Genomic DNA, 15,901 nt, shown 5'->3' with positions numbered 1-15,901 from the left:
CCTGCTGAGGGAGGACACCCCGACAGTGGGCACAGCCCCTCGACGGGACAGTGGCTCAGAGGCCAGGAGGGGCGGGGCAGTGCCGGGGCCTCGGACAGGCTGGCCTCGGCCGGGCCCTCGGGCGCAGAGCGGGACGCTGCGTTCGCGCCTCTCCCCCGGAAGAGCCCAGGGAACTCTGCCGCTAGGTCTTCCTCGGGTTCCCTCCCCGGCCCTCCCTGACCCTTAGGCTTTCCCCCCTCACCCCCTGAGCTTCCCCAACAAAGAACCGAACGTCTCCCTCCCAAGGCGAGAGGGGAGCCCCGCACACGGTGCAGACGTCTGACCCAGCGGCTCCACCGATTTCTGCACAAACTCAGTACCTGACGAGGGTCTTAACGATTCAGTGGAGGAACCGGGGGTGCGGCGGCCCGGCTCCCCGCCAGCTGGGACTCGGGTCCCCCGGGACGTGTGTGCAGGCCCGCAGACAGGTGGAGCCTCGAGGCGCTTCGCTCCTGTGGCCCCTGAAGAGCTGACTCCCCTTTCCCGTCAGAGGCGCGGACCCTCAGTTCCGGGCAATGGCGACAGAACATTTCAAAAACGCCAGAAGCTTCAATCAGCACACGAGACAAAATTAGGATTCTTTACCACTATTTAAGTGAATGTAGAACCCAAAGTTACTGATTGTTTTTCAGGAGTCTGCCCACTGCCTCTTACACACATGCTTTTAGAAGAAGGCGGCGTTTTCCAAAGGCTTCTCTCTCCGGCCCTCGAAGGGATTTTAACCCCCCTGCCCCTGAGTAAGGGAGGATCTCAGAGAAGGGCTGGGGTGGCCGGGGGGCTCGGAAGCCACAGCACGGCAGGCTGGAGAGAGGCGAGCCGGGGCAGGGCAGGCAGAAAGGACCACGCACGGTAGGAAAGCTGTGCTGGCCAAGCAGTAACGGCCTCCTCTTGCCAAAAGCTGTTCTATTCCAGAAGTTGGGTTACAAAAGATATTCTTGCTCAGGATAACGTTTAAGCAAAAACACCTGAAACAGTTTCAGTGAGGAAGCTCCAAGTTTGGTGCAGAAACTACAAAATCACCCCAGGGCCACCGTGGAAGCAGCTTGGCCCTGGGCCCTACACGCCTGACATCAGGACCCCGGTGGCCCCCCTCCCCGCACCCCACAGCTGCAGGAGTCCTCATGGGAAGCCAGTCTAAGGGAGGCCCGCCCCTCCAAGCGCCCCCTCCGCCAGCGGCCAGCGGCCAGCGGCCAGCAGCTCTACTCCTGCTCCTCCGGATTGCGGGAAAGGGTGTGGGTGTCACAAGAGCGGGCCATGCGGTGCCCCCCAGCTCCTGACACCCAGCAGGTCCCCGGAGAGGGGACCCCAGAAACTGGAAGAACAAGATTGTGACCAAGCCCCAAATCCCAAACTGTGACAGGACCATGGTCTTTAACACTGGGGGGGGGGGGGGGGTTGGGGAGAGAAACACCACGGGCTCCTATTAGCACATGTCGAGGCCTGATTTTAAGGAAACCATACTCTCCTCCTCTTGCCTCTCCTGCCCCCGACTCCCACCGACAGACTCCGCCTGGGTCGCCCAGCAGTGCCCCCGGAGCCGTCCCTCCCTTACCGCAGCCCGTGCAGCTAAGGGTGCCAGGGGGTGAAAGGGATCAGAGAGCGCCCGGTCCCCAGAAAGCGCACCCATCATGCCTTTGGAGCGATGCCCTCAGAACCAGGTCAGCATAAGCTTCCCCACGAAGGCTACTTACCTGGGACCGGCCGCTCGTTACCTGGGCCAAATACAAGTCCTGAATTTTGAAACCGCATACTCAATGCCTCAGAAGCATTTGAAATGAAATCTCGAAAACGACGTAACACTGCACCTGGAGTGCTGGCTACGAATCTCTCCATCCAACAGCCTGATTTCGCTTCCAAAGTTGAAACCGTCCCCAAGGCCGGCTGACTTTGCTAACCTTAGGTCAGTTAACATTTAGGAACAGAGGACCGTATCTTACAAGCCAACGGGACACGAACATATACCCGGGGACACGACGCACAAACGGCAGGGGCGAGATGCCCCCGGCAGGCCAGCAGGCTTCTCGCGGGGCAGAGCACTGCCATCGGTAACAGAAACCCCTCGCATTCAAGGGGCAGGGTGGGTAGAGCGGATGGCCCCAGCGGGAGGCGCGGGGGGAGGCAAGCAGGCCCGGGAAGCGGGGGCCCGGGAAGCGGGGGCCCGGGGAAGGTGGGGACGGGCTGCGGGAGGAGCACACAGAGCGCTGCTCCGGCACCAGAGCTGGGCGCTGCAGGGACAGGAAAGCCCCCCGGTGTCTGCTTCACTGAATCGCAGCCACTACTCAACTCGTGTCAACGAGCAGCATCTCTAGGCTTCATCACAAAGGTGTGCAACACAGAAAACAAGCCGAAACGACCAAAATAAGTTAACAAACAAGATAACCGCCGTCTTGAACCTAAGACACGCAGCTCAAAGAACCGGGTCCTCCAGGTGAAACTGGAACTTGCAACTCCTCACACAGGTGATCGGGACCACGGGCGTGAGAACCCGAGACTGAAGCGCCCCGGCAGAAGCAGCTCGGGGTCCCCCGGAGGGAGCTCCCACGGCCGCTCCCACGGCTCCCGAGCAGCCACGAGGCCACCAGGGCCAGGGGTGAGGCCCTCGGGCAGGAAGCCACTGAGGACAGAGCCCAAGCGGAGCCACGACAGCCATCCAGTAAGAAGAGAAGGGGGCAACCTGCACCTGCGCCCCCCCCCCCACCCTGGGCGGGAAAACAAAACCCAGACCAGCGCCCCCTCTGGAAGCACCTGGAATCTTCACAAAACGGGGCTGCGGAGTCTGTCCCGGGCCACGGTCGTGCCTTTTTGACCAAAAAACATCGTCAAACAACAACAACAAAACCCACACACACACGAGAAAACAAAAAAACAAAACAAAACAAAAAAAACACAAAAGAAACCAAAACCGCCTTTCCCTTGTTGGAAAAAAAAACATAAGCAACACGCATCCAACGTGAAGGGTCTCGGCTTCTGTGGCAACAGGCGCTTCTGACCACCGCTGCTGGCGCCCTCGGCCCACGGTCCCCGGGACAGCCAGGCTCGGAGGAGTGTGGGGTTTTGTTTAGTGCACAGATTCTCAATCAAAGTGCTACAAACTGCTTCTTTGAAAAAAGATGTTTATTAATAAACAATTTTAATTGTCATAAAATGACTAAAATGGGTTTTAAAAATTAAGGCTCTTCTCTTTCTGTGGATTGCCAGAACAATGTAAAAATAATATCAATCAACCCTGCTGAATGCTTTGTTCCTAAAGTTAAATTTCATAGATTCCTAAACATTTTATGATTAAGATAAAAACTGGCCTATAAATGACAATTAATGGCCGCCCATACTGAACACACACTCCGATCAGGTGTACAACATTCTAATTGAGTAGTTAAGCAAAAATATTCCAGTTAAAGCAGAAATTTTAATTTTAGCATTGAAAGTCATTGTTCCCCACACGGTCATGATTTTCCTAAAATCGAAGTCGTCTAATACAGGAACGCTAACCTTGGGACTCTATATATTCCCAGGAGGGTGACTGACTTGGCTGGCAATTAGTTTGATTATATTTTTTTAAACGTTCTAAGTTGAATTATCAAATGATTCAGAATTACATGGCATGCAGTATCCAAAATTATGGCTCTGATGCATTTAGATTTACATTAAGAGTACGAAGTGCCATTCACATTCATTGTACACCCCACCCTCCCGCAAGAAAAAAATCACTACCTATTCGAGTTCTAGATCTGGTGCAGCATTAAGGATTAAAACTTACCACTTTACCAGGCCTTCCCCATGTGCAAATAAATCCCTCCTGACAAGCAGTGACTAGACAGTCTTCAAGAAAAATCAACACAGTCAGTCTTTCGTGTGCTATCTTTTTACAGATGAGCGGCTCTAACAAGGGAACGTCTTCCATCCGAGGACACAGGGGCGTCCCCAGGGTTTTAGCGGGGTCCGTTTTGGTTTTAGTAACCAGGTTCAGTTTGTCGCTGCTCTTGCTGGAAATGTGTCCCATGCTATGGTTTCGCTTGTGGTCTTTCTCGTGGTGCCTGTCCTTCCGGTCGTGCAGGGAGAGCGTCGCGAATTTGCTGACCCCGGAAGCGATGGCCCCGTCGGCCCCGCCGCTCTTGCTGCCGGCGCTGGAGGCGGTGGAATGCGGGAGGCTGTTGGAGCGGGGCAGGGGCGGGGGCGCGGAGTTGCCGGGCGTCGTGACGCTGTTCCCGGTGCTGCCGGCGGGAGGGCTCGTGGCGTTCATGACGTTCGTGTGTGTCCTTGCTCTCGAGAGCGGCTGGTGGGGGAAAAGGATGTCTTCCGTGAGGTCCCAGAGGCAGAGCTGTGTGTCCTGGCCCACGGAGCCGAACCGGTACGTGACGCTGACGGGGCGGCTCTCGGCAGAGTTCCGTTTCGACAGCCTGGACTGCGTGCTGTTGGCTCGATCTCTGCCGAAATGGAGGAGGTCCTGGAAGTCCTCGTCGCTGCCACTAAACTCCATGGGGTCGCTCTCTTCCACGCTAGTGGTATAGGGGTCAAACGCCACAACACTGACCCAGGATTTGTGCCCGTGGCCTCGAGCTATCACTCGGCAGTCTACGAAAGACCAGACCGTCACCAGGTCGTCCTCGCCCCCCGTCACGACGTACTTGCCGTCCGGGCTCCAGCACACACACAGCAGGCCCCCGAAGTAGCTCTTCATCGTGCCGTGCAAGTCCACCGAGTCGAAGCTGAACACCCGCAGGAACCCGTCCTGGCTCACGCACGCCAAGAACTTGCCGTCTGGGGAGAAAGCAAACTCGTTGAGGGCCCCCTCGCCCACCGTCCACTTAAGGAGAGGGTTCCTCGTGGATTTGCTCTTGCAAGTGTGCACGGCGAAGCTCTCGCCCTGCTTCAGAAGCTGGTAGTGGGGGGCTGTGGTACCACAAGTGTGCTCCACATTATACAAGTACATGTTCCCACTGGCGTGGGCTACTAGGAAAAGGCTTTCCGAACCGGGAACCCATTTGACACAGGTTACGCGTGACTTGTCTATTAGTCTCTGTGAAGACAAAGGAGAACAAGTTATCACAATGGAGAAGCTTTAACGGTCTACTTTTCCAGCAAGAAACGTGTCTGCTTCTCGGTGAGAAGGGAAGTCCGTCCAGGCACTGCACTCTCTATCCCGCGGTCGGCCAAGCCAGCGAAGAGCATCTGGGCCCCTTGTAGAATTACTCTCTAGAATCGCGCTTGGGCGTTAGGCCACTGGGTTTCGCGGAGGGAGGCAGTCATTGGACACACGCTGTCGGGAGCCTACTCTGAGCCACACACTGTGCCAGGCGCTGGGACGCACTGGCCGCAGGGCCGGCCCCCGGGCCACGTTCGTTTCTTAGGCTAGGAGCGTCTGGATCTGTGATTCCTGGCACCTACACACAGCACCCTCTCCACGAAGACCCCGGGGAAAATCTCGCGGTCCTCACAGCGGGGAGCGCTACGCCTCCTGGCCCCTCTGCGTCTCACGGTGGCGTGAGTCATTGCTGACTACACCTGCCCCCCTGCTGCGGCCGCTCCAGGGCGGGCAGGCCCTGTGCAGCCGCTGGCAACAGCACACGGGACGTCAACGCACACTTCCTGGGCTCCACCTCAGCCCCGGCTGCACTGAAACTTCCTCACTCCCAGTCGCTGTCCTGTGTGCATCTTTATAAGTACTTCCTCCAAATCTTCTCTGGAACAAGGTGGTGTTTAAAGAAACAAACGGACGATTGATTCAGGAGTATGTGCCTGCCCACTGCCACTCTGCTCCGTGCTAATTTCTGCTCCACTGACCAGCCGTTCCTTTAAAAAGCACACATCGGGAGTCCGGCCTTTAAAACCAGAGAACAAAAGGCCAGAGTAAAAACCACCCCAAGGCACAAGAAGCGCGCGCTGCCCGGCTGGCGGACCTGGCCGCGGGGCTCACGGTGCCCCTCTCCGGGGCGCCCGGTCCCCGATCACATCACCAGAAACCATCCACCAGTGCCTAGGACTCCCACGTTTGTGGACACTCCTCCTGCCAAACATTCCGGCACCCGTCTCCCCGGGAGCCCGGCAGACCCCGGTGAGTGGAACGCACCGCTTCACCCAGCGGCCGGGACTCCCAGCCCGAGCCTCAGGGCCGCCGACGCAAACCGCCCTCCCTCCCCCGCCATCCGCCTGGCGCGCACCTCCCGCGTGCGCAGCCTCTTACAGAAAATCACAGAACGTGAAATAACCTGTTGGCTTCACAGAAGAGATGAATGAACGCTGCAAGCTGCTACAGATTACCGGACCACACGAGGGGAGAGGAGGGAGGCCTGGCCCTGCACAGCACGCGGGGGCCCGGGGGGTCGGGCAGGGGTCACCGAGCGGCAGGTGACGCCGCTTACTGCCCCGGTGTGGGAGCTGCAGGACGGCCCGGCCGGCCCCCTTAATTGACACAGACGCACAAGCTGGCCTTGGGGACACAGCCGACGTTCTCATCCCTCTTTCCCTTCCTACCCGCCCCCAAAAGGCACCTGACCTACTCCGACGCGGGCAACCTAAAAGCCCAGCGACCACTCTGGCAGGGTCTCCCTCAGGCCTTCACTGCTTCTCCACAGGAGGTTCCAGAGGTGACTTCGGGGCCTTCCCCACCCATCGGACCCTGCTGTACCCACCGGGCCCAGGCTGCCCCAGCAGGCCTCAGGCCGCCGTGGCCCTCGGCCCCTGGGGTGGCGGCCCGGTCAGGCGGTCGGGGGCTGCAACGCCGACGCGGGCTGGCGGCCGGGCGGCCGGGCCGCCGTCCTTCCCCCGACCCCACGGCTCTTGGTTCCTGCACCTCACGCGTCACCACAACCAGATCGCGGTCCTGCCAGCACAACACCTCTGCCGCTCTCTCCCGTGTGGAAATTTTTAAGGACAGACTTAAAAACTTCCAGCACTGTGCTTAGGAGAACATTTCGTGTGCCGCTTAAAGAGACACACCAAAAATAATTCGTGGGAATTCCAACTCGTAATGCTGTCCAACAAACGTGAGGCGTGAAGGGAGATAGTTCCAGCACTACGGTTACAGCAAAGGTTCCTGGGAGGACAGAACCCACTTAGAGCTCTCATTCCCGACTGAAAAGGGGCACGGAGATGACTGCCAGCAGATCTGTGGGCGCACCCGACGGACAAACCGCGGAGCCTCCACTCTGCGCCCGCCGGGGCGTCTGGGCACACACGGGTCCGCCCCGGCACCTGCGAGTCCGGCCCAGCAGCGCAGGCGACCGCGAACCGCGACAGGCCAAGGCCCCCGGCGCCAGCTCGAAGGCGCAAGGGGCGCTCCCTAGCAGGTCACGGGCTCAAGCGTGGGGAAAGCACGGGCCTCGAGGGGCGGTCCCCGGGTCTCCTCCAGGTCTGGGGCACGCCGGACAGCGGTGCCGACTTCCCACTGGAGGATCTCCTCTGCGTGCCGGGCACCGGTAGGGAAGGGGCTCTGCACACACGCTCTTTCACCTCAAAATGACCCTGCAAGCTCAGCTTTTGCTTTGTTCGAATAGGTGACACATTCGCAGTGCACACGGAAGTCTGCCGGAGAAAGCCTTACTCACGTCCCCCTCCTCCATTCCAGAGCACCTGTCCCCAAGTCACTGTTACTAAGCTCCCTGCTTCTTTCTCCAGAGCGTCTCCGTCCCCGGACAAGGCCGATGTGGATGTGCTCAGTACCGTGTCTGTCCATCTGTCTGTGCTGGTACAAAGACAGCTTCCGGGGCGCCTGGGTGGCTCGGTCGGTTAAGCGTCCAACTTCAGCTCAGGTCACGATCTCGCGGTTTGTGGGTTCGAGCCCCACGTCGGGCTCCGTGTTGACAGCCGGGAGCCTGGAGCCCGCTTCCGATTCCGTGTCTCCCTCTCTCTCTGCCCCTCCCCCACACATGCTCTGTCTCTCTCAAAAATAAACATTAAAAAAATTTAAAAAGGACAGCGTCCTTGTTCCGTCCTACAGCTGCAGAGTATTCAATGATATGGCTGCACTGACAGACGTGCGTGTCGCAGTGGATGACCCCGCATACATGGCAGTTTTCACGGGTATGCGCATACATGCAGGGTGAACCCCAGTAAAACAGCTGGGTCAAAAGGTATATACATCTATGATTTTCACAGATACTGCCAAATAGCCTTCCACGGAGGACAGAACCCTGTATTTTCATCAGCAGTGTAAGAGCACCATTTCCCCACGGAAAGGCGGATGTTCTCCCCAGACTGCCCACCGGGAGACAGAGGCGCACAGAGGTCAGGTAACCTCCCTGCCGTCCCATTCACTCGCCCACTCACCCGTTCATTCGCTCGCTCGTTCACTCACTCATTCATTCACCACCCTCTTCTTCACTGAACGCATTCATGCCGGGCACGGACACAGCGCCGATTAAAACAGACGGACATTCCTTCCTGTGTGGCATTTACGTCCGAGTGGGAGGGGAAGACCGTGAGACCCGCAAGATCCGATGGTGCCGAGTGCTGCGGAGAAAAACAGAGCAAGGAGAGGAGACACGAGACACGGTGCCGATGGGGAGGAAGTCACAGTGACTTCCATTTCCGGCAGGAGCAGGAGGACCTGGCGGGACTCTGTCTGGCGGTGAGGGCTGGCTGCAGGCTGCCAGGTGCCGTGGGAGACTGGGAGCAGGGACAGGCAGCGAACCCAGCCCCGGGCATCCGAGGGAAAGAAGGGAACCAGGGCAGGTTGGACAGACCGGGCAGGGTGGGGTGCCGTCTCCCGTGCCCCCCACAGGCATCGACTAAGGCTAGGGCCAACGCCCGCCGGTGCCCAGAAACAGGACACGAACCCACCTGGGACGCACAGCCGGGGAGGGAGGCACACTCTAGGCCTAGCTAGAGGAGTCCCTGAATTTAAACAGCTCTGGTTATTATTTGGTTTGGGTTTAACAAAAAAGGAAGAGAAGAGAAAGCATTTTACTCCTTTTTTTCAATTAAGAAACAAATACCTGGAACGTTTTATTCGATAAATACAAAGAACAAAGCCCGGTCGCTACACCGTAAAGGTGTGTTTTTGCTCCTGAAAATGTCTAGTGAAAAAGGGAAAGAATTTTAGCGCTCCATGTTAAGGAACGGGACTACCCTGTTGGATTCTCCAGTATCGATGGGGCCCTGATCTGGACACGCACAGGGAGGAAACCCCTCAGTAGAAGCCGGGCCCTTCTGAAGAGTTCCTGAGCACAGTTGGGGCAAGAAGGACCACATGGAGAGCGGCTCGGGACGGAGCAGTCCGGGTCAGTCTGGGGACATGAGTGGCACCTGTTTTGGCTGGAGCCCTGAGCTGCAGGGAATGAGGTCTGCAGCTGGAACCAGGGCTCAGGATGGTGAAGTCTCAGGCTAAGGGGCTTTGGGCCATGACCTTAAAGCCCTGAGAGCTTGAAGTGTGTCTGAAGTGAGATGTGCTATGTGTGTAAAATAGACACTGGGTTCTGAAAACTTAAAAAACTATGGAAACTATCTCATTCGTAATTTCATATTGCATAATGTTGAAATAATATTTGGACTATACAGAGAAAATAAAATCCGAATTTCACCTATTTTTAACTTATTTAACGTGCTACTAGAAAATAGAAGATTGAATCTGTGGCTCACAATGTGTTTCTACTGACATTGAGGCTGCAAGACAGCGAGGAAGTGAAGGCTTCTGAAGAGGAAAGCGATGGGATAAAGAGAAACTGTCCCACTGTCCCTGGCAGAAGGCACAGCATGGAAGACGGGGGGGGGGGGGGGGGGGCGCGCAGGAGAGAGAAACCAGTTAGGAGGCTGTGACAACTGTGTGTGGACAAAAAGGTCTTGAACTGGATGGTGGCAGCATGGCAAGATGGGCTGTTTAACAATGGACTAGGCTGGAGGCAGCAGGAGGTACGGGGAGAAGCGGGTATGACTGCTGCTGGGCTTGGAGCCTGAGCGACTGGGCCACAAAAAGAAGGATGGGATTGGGGTCACGCTGGGAGAAATCAAAGTGTCCCCATCCAGTGGGCAAGGAAGACCAGGAAAGCAGCTGAGAACAGGCAGAGCCGCATCTGTGGCATCCCAGGATCCCCAAGGAAGGATCCCCAAGCACAGAGGAAGAGGAGAGGGTGACGCTCTGCAAAAAACCCACTTCTGCAGGACAAAAGCAGAAGGAAAATCAGAGAAATGAAGGAAATCGGAGAGGAAGGGGTTGGTGCTGAGTGGCTGCCCCAGGCCAGGGGCTCAGCAGAGCCACAATGTTCTTCCATCATGTGACAAAGTCTCTGAGGTTGGCTCTATCTACACACCAGGAAGGGAGGCTCGGAAGGAGGCCGTGACTCCGGCAGGGCCCACGCAGGCAGAGCAGGAGCAGGGAGGCTTCCTTAGAGAACACGGGGAGTTCTGAGTCTGAGGGACCAGGGAGAGGATTAGGCGGGATCCAGAGGAAAGCCCCCCTGCTCCCAGACTGCAGAGGAGAAGCCCAGGGGACACTGACAAGTGGCAGAGGAAAAGGAGTGGAGGAGAGTGTGAGCCCCATTCCAGCACACCAGCAGAGGGAGGATGGAGCGGGGCAGGTGTTCGGGGAGGGGGCCGAGGGCAGGGAGGCGGCAGGGAGACTCAGACAGTCTCTGGTAGGTCACCTGGACCGGCCGCTGGGTTTCCATTAAAGAGTCAAATTCTAGAACACTCCAGGCCAATTTCTGCTTCAATAAAAGACCAAACACAAAATCTGCAGATCCACAGGCTGTCTATGTGTGCCACAGAAGTGGGCTCCCACACCCTCACCTCTCCCCAGTGTTCGCCAGCAGCCCTGCACAATCCCCACCTGAATTCCGAGGAAACCGTCCCTTTTCTGATATGAATCCAGTAAAACTCAAACGCCAAAACTAGCATCGCTAATGGCATTAACAGACTAGATTTTCTAACTATGATAAACTAGTTAAAAGGAAGCACGAATAAAAATAAATCTGTAACCACACAAGGTATCATTGCTAAAAGCACTTCGTTATCTTTTTTTTCTACTACTATCAACATGACAAGCAGGAGAAAATTATTTGGGGGGCAATGGGTGTGAATTTTAGAATGCAGATATTCATTTATAACAAAAATACTAAAGCAAACAATTCAAAAACCACAGCAGCTGCTGGAAAAGCCATAATGTAGCCACAAGGAAAACTGGCGACTAAGGGCTTTGCTGATGTAAATGCATTTAAGGAGAGCTGCTTCCCTCAGGAAGCATGAGGAAAGGGTATTTCAAAGCCACCTAAAAGGTGATCAGATGTCATTTTATCTATGTGAAAGCTTTAAGGAGCTGATCGATCGTTATGCGCTCATTTCCTTCCTCTGATTAAAAAAAGCAACAACAAAAACAAAGCGACCAACATACCCACAACCACTCTTTTGTCCCCAAAGTGGACAGATGGCTGCAAGGCTCGGCCCGGCTCTACCCTCCCGGGGATGCTGGGTGTCCCAACGAGAGAGAAGACGTGGCCTCGCCTCCAGTGGGCCCTTCAGTTGGACCGCGCCTAAAGGCCACAGGAGCACGGACCCACCCAGTGTGACGGCCCTCGCCTTGCATGAGAGGGAGCAAAGTGAAGACAAAAGGGTCTCACTACATGTCAGCAACGACAGAAGCCACGATGACAAGCACGGGTGGGGTTTTACGTCTCACACATCTTACCCGACGATCAAAACATACTTGACGATCCTCTGAAGTTACTACTCTCTGGATACACCCCTGAAATGATGAGAATTTCTAGAAAGACAAACAAGTCTGAGTTCATCATCACACACAAAGTGATACCATAACCACTAGCAGTAAAAAGCGAACCCCCAGCCCTTCCAGGGGCTTCACGAGAGGCTGAATGCTCCCGGGGTGGCAGGGTGGGGGGCTCTGCTCCCCAGGAGCCTGTGTGGGGAAGGCACACTCCGCGGTCTGGGAGCTCAGCGGATGTGCCCCGTACGCCCAGCAGAGGCCCACAGGCTTAGCGCGCACACAGCGCCACAAAGAGAAACCCAGGAGCCGCGGAGAGACTGGAGAAGCGGAGACCTGCAGACACCACTCCCCCAGGGTGGCTGAAAAGGACCGGCGCTCCCTCTCTTCTGGGCTGAACAGGTATGGAGGCCGGGCCCTGTGGCGGGACAGGGACACTGGCGGGGTGAAGGGAGGAGGGCTCGCCTCTCTGATCAACTGGCCAGACTGGGAGGAGGCGGTCACGGACATCTCTGATGATGGAAGGTGTGAATCTAACAGTCTCACCTCATGAAAACAATAAACACTACAAAGACGATGAGGTTGACAACGTGTGCTGGGAATTACAGGTGATACCTCCTGTCGTCTCTGCACCTCGATAAGCAAGCATTTACAGTATTTGTCATTTTTTGAGTGAATGGGGGGAGGGGGGAATCACCTTTTAAGATATACTTGATTCCTAGATAGAAATTTTCATCTACTTTTAATGTCGGGTGGATTTCTAGACTCTAACTCCATTCCATCCATCCATCTACCCGTCCAAACATGTGTGATATTTTCGTGTGCCGGGAACCTGTGGGAAGGAGGCGAAGGTGGAATCGTCAGTACCGCGGTGTGCGCGTGAGTACACGTACGTGCAACGGGCAGCCGCGCGAAACACTGGTGAGCCGCACGCGGGACCAGCGTGATAAGCTGCTCCGCCGCACACACGCTCATCCTCTGCCTGGGTGGTCCTGGAAAGGGACTCTTTCCCCCTTTGAAACTGCTGGTATCTCACCTCCCCAGAGGCCCCTCTTCCAACCCCGGGCGGAAGGTGCTCCCGGGGCTCCCCTCTACCTGCAAAGTCTACTGAGCGCCCACCAAGGGCTCCCTCTCTGAGCCCTTTGCGAATCATCTTGCCCTCACCACACCTCCGGGGGGGGGTCTGTCCTTCCCGTCCTCCCGGTGAGGAGAGGTGAGGTCAACAGTGAGGCTCCAGGCTCCGTGTTCCCGGCCGCCGGGCCAACCCCAAGTTGTAGGGAAACACACCGACGGCTGAAAGCACTCCTCTGGAGGCAGCGTGACGGGGGCCAGGGTCTGGGAGGACACAGTCCCTGGCACTCTTCACTCTCACTACGCCTTCACCACAGAACTTTCATCTAATCTCAGGCACGTGAGGGCTATTTACAAGCCCAACTCCCGAATTTCTGCCTCTAGTTTTGGGCCCCAGGCCCACGTATCTAACACCTACAGGCCTTTGAAGCTTATTAAGTACAGACTGGGCCTCCGCTCCCCCAAACCTGCTCCTTCCCAAGCTTACCCGGCATACGGGTGACAGCCAGACCCCTCCCCGTGCTCCCGCCTCGGAAGTCGGGCTCCAAGCAGCAGCCTCGGTAATCTTCCAACCCGCCCCCCACCCCCTGCCGGCCCTGTGCCCCTGCTTCACTCCGTGGGCTCGTGCGCCCCAGCCGGGAGCACACCTGGGCCCCGGCCTACGTGGCACAGCCCTGGGGGCTCGCCCTCCCCGGGCACCCTGGGAGCGGCTCTCCTGTGCCCAGTCTCTTTCCTCCGCCAGGGCCCCCACCTGCCCTGCCTCCCGCGGGGACGCTCTGTCTCCAGTTCTGTACCTAGAGCACGGCACCTCCCACCCGAGATGCTCTCCCCCGCCCCATTTACAGCGGTCTCCGGCTCCTCTCCCTCCTCCGGCCTCTCTCAGGCCTCTGCCTCCCCACACGTCATCACACGTCAGCACTTGAGCTATGTGTGCGTGAGGGGTGGCCGTAGGGCAGGCCCGGAGTGGGCACGCGGTAAGTAACCCAGGTCTGCCGACGGGACGGGAAATGGCCACCGCTCTCGTTCAAAAACCCCAGCTCGCACCGGAACGGGTCCCGGCCTCCCGCTGGCCGCGCTACCCTCGTTCTCCCCAACCCAACCCGAGTGCTGGCAGGCGTTCTAAAGGACACATTTGACACGGGCACTCCCTTGATTAAAAGCCCGAAGCTACCCCTACAGCCTCCAGCGTCAGATCCACATTTCTCGGCGTGTCAGGACTTTGACCATCTGGTTCCGATTTCTCTGTTGGCTCCGACTCTCTGAGGCCCTCGTGCTGAGTTGGTCACGCCTGGTCACCCAGCACTCCTCGGCACACCAAGCTGTTTTCTCCAGCTGTGAAGGCCTCTCTCACACTTTCCCAATTCCTATGCCTCTTTCAAGACCCAGAAGAAGTGTCACCTTCTGGAAGTCTTCTAGACTTCCTCCATCGAACTTAACTTTTGCCTTATCTCAGGATACTTGATACACGCTAAAGAATACGGTTAACACATATCCCTTGGCACACGTCCCAGTACCCTGTCCGTCCACCTCACTAAACTGGCAGCTCCTAGGAGCACAAGGGTTTGCCTGTCTGGCGACCACACGCGGTGGGGCTTACAGTGTGTGACCAGGGAGCCCTCGTGGAAGTGATTTCCAGTTCCAACTCTAGCGTCAACTCGCTGCCTGCCTGGGACAACTCGCTTACCTTCTCTTGGATTGTCCTTGTCTGTAAAGGGCAGCAGCTACCTGACTGACCGCGCAGAGGACAAACGTGAGCCGCCCCCAAACCTCTAAATCTTACACCATGGCCTCTGAGAGGACACGCCTCTGACGACCCTGCTCTTACACGTCCTGACCGAAACCTGATGAGAATGGTATCCGCACAGCCAAAGAACTTCCTTACTGTGAAAGCCAATCAAATCTCAGCCTCAAGCTATAAACGCCAAGTTGGCATTTACGCACACACAGCCCAAGCATTCTCAACAGCCATTTTTCACATGAAACAGAAGACCAGTAGGGGAAAACTGAGGCTTCGATCGCTGCGTGAGGAGCTGCTTCCTAGCCTGCGATCCCTCCGCTGTCCAGAGCAGGGGACGGATGCGGCCGATGCCCTCAGGGCCCTGAGCCTCCCACCTCCCCCGTGATGACACACAAGCCCTTCTTGTTCTCTCAGTGGCATCCTGTGCCATCCTCAGCCAGAGCATCCCCCGACCTCGTTTACCAACAGCCCTTTAGGTGGCTGTAATCTCTCCCCCTTGTGTCCCCCACCCAGACACAAACCAAATTCAGTTTCTGGTGGCAGGTGCAGAGAAGGCCGGCTGCTCCCCGCCAATGGCCACCAAAAAAAAACAGAACAAAAAATAAAACAACAACAACAAAACCATTCGGCTAGTAAGAGATCACTTCCCCAGATACTATTAATAAAAGACGTAGGTAAATAAAACAATTTTCTACTTAAGACTTTTAAAAACGGAGAATCGGATTAAATATTGTTCTTCTATAGTTTTGTCGGTCCATATGGCAAGTTCCGTCTCCAGTCAACTCCGAGGCAACTAGAAGCGGAGACGGCGTGGTTCACAAGACCTCACCGAGTCCACTGGCAACGCCAGACAGAGACGGTGGATGGGGACCGGCAGGGGTGGACAGCGGCATGCCGCGACAACTACAAAAGAATCCGAATTTTAACTGCAACTTTGCGTCACATCGAATATTCCTGCCCACAAAGAATTATTTCTTATAAACCAGAATCCATAATGCACTTCTGTTCCAAGTTAATGACAGCAAAACCGGGCAACAGTGCAAAACCACCTGTCCTTCCTGAGGGATCCCAGGTGACCCGACCCTTGCACATCAGGGTTGAGGGGACAAGTTAACGCTGCGGCCCCGGGGCTTCTACGTCAGCAAGCCCACTGTATCTTTTCCATTTGCCGGGAGAGTCACACTGAAGAACATCGAATCTGCAATGGCAACTCTTGGGGCCAAAAAGCCACTCCGGTAGCTTTAACAAACAGAATCTATCTGGCAACTTCTATCGGCCATGTTTAACAGTTCTGACATGTTCCTGAACACACGGCTCCTTCCAGAGCACAACTGGAGATACTAGAAACCCAGCACATGCTGTAACACTGGCAAAAGCTGTGTCATGTGATCCAATTTTAAGTG

The 15,901-nt window shown here is 56.3% G+C and overlaps 1 protein-coding gene across 15 annotated transcripts in view; it reads right to left on the bottom strand.

Annotated features, from left to right (window-relative positions):
- Window positions 1-15,901, bottom strand: part of WDR20 (WD repeat domain 20) — a 97,302-nt gene that overhangs the window by 6,700 nt on the left and 74,701 nt on the right. For 6 of the 15 annotated variants that reach the window (XM_042944321.1, XM_042944317.1, XM_042944315.1 and 3 more), the window contains one exon: window positions 3,797-5,056. The exons of 3 other annotated variants lie outside the window; for them this stretch is intronic. In XM_042944321.1, coding sequence (XP_042800255.1) covers window positions 3,797-4,969 — 1,173 coding nt within the window. In that variant the 5' untranslated portion in view covers window positions 4,970-5,056. Of the gene's footprint in view, window positions 1-3,796; window positions 5,057-11,654; window positions 11,732-12,386; window positions 12,522-15,901 lie in introns of those variants that run through there. 6 more of the 15 variants (XM_042944320.1, XM_042944322.1, XM_042944324.1 and 3 more) reach the window with 6 other exon arrangements.

The sequence above is a fragment of the Panthera leo genome, chromosome B3 (genome assembly GCF_018350215.1).
Source record: "Panthera leo isolate Ple1 chromosome B3, P.leo_Ple1_pat1.1, whole genome shotgun sequence".
Lineage (NCBI taxonomy): Eukaryota > Metazoa > Chordata > Mammalia > Carnivora > Felidae > Panthera > Panthera leo.
Note: the sequence above shows the minus strand (reverse complement) of the source record. Positions and strands in the feature narration are given on the sequence as shown.